The sequence below is a fragment of the Zingiber officinale genome, chromosome 8A (assembly GCF_018446385.1).
Source record: "Zingiber officinale cultivar Zhangliang chromosome 8A, Zo_v1.1, whole genome shotgun sequence".
Taxonomy (NCBI): Eukaryota; Viridiplantae; Streptophyta; class Magnoliopsida; order Zingiberales; family Zingiberaceae; genus Zingiber; species Zingiber officinale.
In genome coordinates, this window is record NC_056000.1 from 91,950,793 (window position 1) to 91,958,053 (window position 7,261).

At 47.1% G+C, this 7,261-nt stretch overlaps 1 protein-coding gene across 1 annotated transcript; it reads right to left on the reverse strand.

Annotated features, from left to right (window-relative positions):
• Positions 1-1,104: 1,104 nt before the first annotated feature.
• LOC122011059 lies at positions 1,105-1,995 on the reverse strand. Its single transcript, XM_042567499.1, has one exon. It carries the CDS (start codon positions 1,993-1,995, stop codon positions 1,105-1,107), a length of 891 nt encoding a protein of 296 aa, XP_042423433.1.
• Positions 1,996-7,261: the final 5,266 nt, after the last annotated feature.

Consider the following 7,261-nt stretch of genomic DNA (forward strand, 5'->3'; position numbering starts at 1 on the left):
AATCATAGATAATAAATACCCCCGACATCCTTGAGACAATAATCTCTGAGCTTGCATTGCTGAGATGACAGAAATCCCCTCATCCTTGGTACCCATGAATACCCAGGACGGTAGACCCGGAGGTCTAAATGTAACCACTCTAGCGCTGCAGTCGACGGTAGCATAATATCTAGCTAACCAGTCCATACCCAAAATGATGTCAAATTCTAGCATATCTAGAACCTGCAAGTCCACCATAAGGATCTGACTCTCGAAATCTAACGGACATTCTTTAATCTCTTGACTGATATCTAATATCTCACCCGAGGGTAAGGATACTGCCAATGAGTGCCTCCGATGAACAGGTAGTATACAAATCTTACTCAAAAATGCCCGAGAAATAAAAGAGTGGGAACTACCAGTATCAATCAACAATTCAGCAGGAAACGAATAAACAGTAATCATACCCCGAAAGACCGATCCCTCGGCCCGCTGTGCCTCCTCGCGAGTAATAGCATACACTCTTCCAACATCAGGGCATGATGGCGATACTCCAGTAGTAGTCTGAAACGGTGCTGGTGGAGTAGTAGTGAACTGCTGAGGCTGGTGAGTGGTTGCATACTGCTGAGGCTGATGAGTGGTAGCATACTGCTGAGGCTGTACCACTGGACAAGAGCTAGGCAGCGTCATAAGGGTCTGCGGTGCTGGATATGTCTGATGCGAAGAAACCGTAGAGGCATACTGTATAGCAATTGGTACCGCTGAGTGCTCGTGGCCCTGGATGTGATATACCTGTGCCTGAGAAGGTGGCATACGCTGCTGATACGGAGCACTCTATGTCCTTTGTGAGCTCTTCGACTGTCGCGTCTGAGTAGTACGGCTCCCCTGTGGAGTACTCTTAGTCGCCTCCATCTGTGTCTTCAATGTGCAGTCACGGGTCACATGGTCCGGAAGCTTACAATAATAGCATACGTCTTGGCCTAATGGGCAATTAGGTCTAACATGCCCCTCAGTACCACATCTATAGCATCTAATCTCACTAGATGAATCTTTCTGAAAAGATTTAGACGAACCAGCTGATGATCGTCCTGTCTTCTCTGATCGATAAGACTCCCCTGAAGCAGTCTAGGATCCCTGCCATTTCTTCCGCTTTTTCTTATCCTTGTATTGTTGTTTCTGATTTGGAGCTGTACCCTGTGCCTTCTGTTTATCCTTTCCCCGCTCCTGAGAAACTCTCTGCTGCGTCATCTCAATCATCAATGCTCTGTCCAATGCCTCTCGGTAAGTGCTGGGAGTAAAACCTGACATCCGGATACGAATATACGCCGCAAGGCCCTGGATAAACTGGTCTAACCGATCGCTGTCCTGAGCAACAAGCTGTGGGCAGTACTCAGCTAATCGGTTAAACTTTGCCTCATACTCCATCACCGATCTATCCCCCTGCTTAAGACTTAAGAATTCCTGTCGACGGGCCATACGGTAAGGAGCTGGAAAATACTGTCTCTCAAAGGTTTCTCGGAATAAAGTCCAGGTAATACTCTGATCCCCAAAGAGGGACTTCTGCATCTTCCACCAAGTAACAACCTGATCTCGGAGGTGATATGCAGCTAGTTCGGCTTTTTCTTCTTCGGTACATGACAAATATTCGAACGTATCCTCCACATTTCCCAACCAGGAATGAGCAACACTGGGGTCGGGAACTCCATAGAATAAGGTAAAACGATCTTTTACCGATCGGGCCAGTAACGGAATCCGAGCTCTGTCCTTCGTCCAAGATGTAGCAGTAGGAATAGGAGCTACCGGTGGTAAGGTGGGAGGAACCAACTGGGGCTGAAAACCCGGATATCTCGTGGGAACCTGAGGAGTCTGTACATGGCTATCAATCTCAACCTCTGTAGGATCCCTAACAGAATCCTCCTCGTACTCCACTGGCTCAGCCTCTACAGACTCAATATGTGGTTTTCGGGGTCGCCCCGGACCACGACGCGGACGAGGGGTTGTATCTCCGCACTTCATCCCTGATATGAATCACAAGGTAAGACTACAACAATATTATATGTCACGCCCCCAGAGGAGTCCCTGTCCGAGAAAATTTCGGCAGCATCTCCCCTGTACGACGGACAATCAAAAATTTCTACAAGCACTAAATACTCAGCCACAGGCGGCTAGAATCATAACAATAAATAAAATCAATCACCACGCAGTTTATATATATATTCAGCCTCTGGCTGACACAACCACGCAGTAATAATACTCTGACTCGAAATCCACCCTACTCAACTACACTCGTAAAGCCCAAATCCGATTTTTTTCTTACCTCTTCTGCCGTTCAGGCAGGCATGTAGTAGAATAAAACCAAATCCAATTTCATCGACATCATAAAATCCATACAACGTCCATAGGTGGAATAAATCTAAAACCTAACAAGTTTTAAATAGTCTAGAACAGAAAAGAAACCAAAACGGAAACCAAATCCTATCCTCGAGGTCTGCAGGGACCAGCAGCTGGAACTCTCTCCTGACAGCATCAACCTGAAAATATCAACAATGGAGGCGGGGTGAGTCCAACACTCAGCAGGTACAATTGATATGCAAAGTAAAGAAATAACACCTAACACTAATCATGCGTACAGTCTCCTGCTATAAGAAAGATATAAATATGCATCTGAAGTAAACAGGAGAATGTTGTACTAACCAGGTCCTGAGTATAAGGTCAAACAGTCCGAGTGGTATAGGAATCCTGTATGCATGTCAAACATAGGCATCCAAACAATATGCAGCATATAAATGCAGCAACCACAAACACAAGCAATAAATGCATCATGCATATGATGCCAATGATGCGTCCTGGTCACCGCCAGTCGATCATCTCATACCAAAGTGAGGCCGAGTGGGTAGGGCTGTGACAACCGTGCACTCTGTCGTCACTACTCCTGATGAGTGACCGAGTGGACGGGATGCTGTCGGAGTACACCTATCCTCCTACCCCAAATCATAGATGGGGGAGCGCAATGCTCTCAACTCCCGGTACTCAAAGACGGGGAGGAATCCCTGTCGGATAACTCGTTGTGTCACACTACCCATGAGCGGACCAACGGTGCCTAACAGAGTCCCTGCTGCGACACACTCAGCCTGAATCGACCACTAACCCATGAGTGGTGGTGTGTGCAGATCCATGTAACTGGCGATGTGCTCAGCAATAATGGAGCGGACTATCGCACAGCATGCAATCATGCAAATGATGCATGGCAATAACCATATAAACATCCTGACCTAATCCATATATATAGAAATGTGCACCCTAGGTCAAAGAATCATATCAAATCAAGGTACACAGAAGGTATAAAAACCTAGGTCCTGAACATGGTCAAGCATGGCATATCACTACCCCTATAAGCATGTATAAACAGGTAAAAATATACCTGAGATGCAAAACCAATCAATCAATCAAGCATGTAAGATTTGGGTAGTGATTAACCGATATAGATAAGAAACATAATTAATGAAACATGTTAATTCCATTACTAAGCATATCAAAGACAACAAAAGTCAAAAGTACCCGCCTCCGAAAATAGAAAGGTCCAAATCTGACTCCGAGATACTCGTCTCGCGTCAAAGTCCTGTACCAATCAATATATATATTTTTATTTAGCTAAAATTCATAAGAATTTAAATAGCTAAACAAAATCCACGAGACTAAATTAGGGAAAACCCTAATCCACATAACCATTTGTCTACCTAAATTAAAATATAACAATTGACTAGGGTTAATTGTCTTAACCCTAACCGTTCCATTAGATAAATTTTAAACCAACTCAATCTATAACAAGGATCCATTATCCTACACCATACCTAAATTCACAGCCACGGGTTTGTACTGGAATCAAAGAGTTGTTGGCTGAAGTTACTGCCGTCAAGGGTTGTTGGCTGCTGAAATTCTTCACTGTTCGGATCAGATGAAATCAAGATCGATAATAACCAATCAAACAACAATCCTAATCAACAACCGAAGCTTACCTCACTCTAAGTATCTTCCTGCCAACTCACAACCACAATAGAAACCCTAGGGAGGAAAAGGGAGAACCTCGGATCAGCAATGAAAACCAGGGCACAATGAACAACAAATCAGATTGGTAGCGCCGAGGAGATGGGTGTCGCGGCTGAGGCTGGGCAAAGAGGCGACGTCGCTGGACTGCTTCGTGCGGGAAGAAAGAGCTCCGGGCGGAGGGAGAGGCGATCGGCGCTGTGCCAAGACACGGCAGAGAGGAAGAAGGGCACAGAGAAGTCGGACTTGGGAGAAAGGAGGAAGATGACCGGCGCTGCTCTGTGCGTCGCCGACGGCAGTGGCTCGGCGTCGGGTGGCTAGGGCAAGCAGAGTAGAGGAGTTTGGCTCGGGCAGGCGGTCGGGCGGCGGTGCTAGGGCTCCGGCAGAGGAGAGGAGGAGAGGGAGAAGAAGTGGCCGGCGTTTTTGTGCTCTCGGAGAGGAGGAACCGCCGGCCGGCGGTTAGGGCAGAGAGGAGGAAAATCGGCGGCGTCGGGGAGAAGAGCTCGGGCTCGCGGAAGAGGAAAAGAAACGGAGGAATAAAAATAAGGAAAAAGAAAAAGAAAAGGAAAAGAAAAATAAAACTTTTCCTCATTTAAATAGGATAGTCTAAACAGGCCTTTTCCGGGCCCCATTTTTATCCCCGTGAACTTATCCGTACGAGCTCCGAAAAATTCCCGAAAATTTTCCAAAAATTCCGAAAAATTCCCTTAAATATTTCCTATTTTTTTCCGGTATTTTACATTCTCCCCCACTTATAAAAATTTGGTCCCCAAATTTCGTTATCTACCACCAGCAAGTACTAACAACAGATATTGAGTATAAATGCTGAACGGTAAATAAATCACATACCTCAAGTGAAAAGATGGGGATATCGAGCTCGGATAGTGTCCTCGAGCTCCCAAGTAGCCTCCTCGTCCGAATGATGCTGCCATCCGACTTTAACCAGCCGGATGGTCTTGTTCCGCAACTGACGCTCCTTCCGGTCGAGAATCCGTACCGGAACCTCCTCATAGGTAATGTCAGGCTGAACTGGAACTGGAATATCTGCCAGCACATGTGTCGGATCGGGTACATATCTCCTCAGCATGGATACATGAAATACATCGTGCACGCCTGACAGGGACGGTGGTAGTGCCAGTCGGTAAGCTACTGCTCCGATCCTCTCCAAGATCTCGAAGGGACCAATGTACCGCGGAGCTAACTTACCTCTGAAGCCAAATCTCTTCACCCCTTTCGTGGGTGAAACTCGTAGAAATACATGGTCGCCAACAGAGAACTCTAATGGTCTGCGTCTCCGATCAGCATAACTCTTCTGGCGATCCTACGCCTCTGACATCCTCCGTCTGATAGTACGGACCAACTCGCATCTGCTTGAACTCTATGAGGTCCCAACAACTGGGCCTCTCCAACCTCATCCCAAAGGACGGGTGTCCGACAAGGTCTACCATACAACGCCTCAAACGGTGCCATCTGGATAGCCGAATGGAAGCTGTTGTTGTAGGCAAACTCTACCAACGGCAGATGGTCCTCCCAACTGCCTCCGAAATCCATAACACATGACCTCAGCAGGTCCTCTAAAGTCTGAATGGTCCGCTCTGACTGTCTATCTGTCTGTGGATGGAAAGCTGTACTGAAACGGAGCTGTGTGCCCAAGGCCTGCTGCAGACTCTGCCAGAAACGAGACGTGAACCGTGGATCTCTATCCGAAATGATACTCAATGGAACACCATGTAGTCTGATAATCTCTCGGCAATACAGATCTGCCAATCGATCCAGGGAATCAGTCCTCCGAATCGCTAAGAAGTGCGCTGATTTGGTTAATCGATCAACGATTACCCAAATCGCGTCATGACCTCGTCGTGTCCTCGGCAAACCCACCACAAAGTCCATGGTAATGTGATCCCACTTCCACTCAGGAATAGGAATCCGCTGAAGTAATCCTGCAGGTCTCTGGTGTTCAGCCTTCACCTGCTGACAGACAAGACATCTAGCTACGAAATCCGCGATGTCTTTCTTCATACCGTTCCACCAATAGGAACGTCTCAAGTCTCGATACATACGGGTCCCGCCTGGATGGATCGCAAATCGAGAACGATGTGCCTCCTGAAGTAGCTCCTGTAAGACCGAATGAGACTGAGGTACGCATAATCTGCCTCGGAAGAATATAATACCCTCCTCGTCTCGTGTAAACTCGTTCTACTGCCCGGAAGCTATCTGACTGCTAATAAACTGCAAATGCTGATCACTAGCCTGTGCCTCTCGGATCCTCGTCCTGATCGACGACTGAGCAACCATGGTAACGAATACCTGCGGTCCACTCCTCAAGATCTAACTCGAGAAAGCTGAATCAAGTGGTGAAGTCAGGTGACAAGCCAAAGTCCCTCTGGACTTCCTGCTGAGTGCATCTGCAACCACATTAGCTTTCCCAGGGTGGTAGCTAATGGTACAATCGTAGTCCTTCAGGAACTCCATCCATCTCCTCTGTCGGAGATTAAGCTCCTTCTGAGTGAAAATGTATTTGAGACTCTTATGATCAGTGAGAATCTCAAATGTGATACCGTATAAATGATGACGCCAAAGCTTCAGAGCAAAGATGATGGCAGCTAACTCCAAGTCATGAACTGGGTAGTTCTTCTCATGCTCCTTCAGCTGACGAGAAGCATAAGAGACTACTCTGCCGTGCTGCATCAGAACAGCGCCCAAACCCTGTAGAGACGCGTCGGTGTAAAGTACAAATCCATCCTCTCCAGAAGGTAAAACCAAAACTGGAGCCGACACTAATCTCCGCTTCAGCTCCTGCAATCCTCTGTCCACATGAACTTCACGCCTTTCCTGGTAAGACGTGTCAGAAGCATAGCAATACGCGAGAAACCCTCGACAAAACGTCGGTAATATCCGGCCAATCCCAGAAAACTGCGGATCTCCTGAACTGACTTCGGCTGCTCCCAACCGGTGACAGCCTCGATCTTCTGAGGATCAACTGAAATACCTCTGCTAGAAACCACGTGTCCCAGAAAACCGACTGAGGATAGCCAGAATGCACACTTGCTGAACTTCGCGTACAGCTGATGTCGTCGAAGAATCTCCAAGACTGTGCGAAGATGCTGTGCATGCTCCTCCTCGGAACGAGAGTAGACCAATATGTCATCAATGAAAATGATAACAAACTGATCCAGATACTCCAGAAATATGCGGTTCATCAAGTCCATAAACACCGCTGGAGCATTGGTAAGCCCAA

What these genes read in the sequence shown, in the direction of transcription:
- LOC122011059 (XM_042567499.1), bottom strand. Translation starts at nt 1,995, where the DNA reads ATGAAGTGCGGAGATACAACCCCTCGTCCGCGTCGTGGTCCGGGGCGA.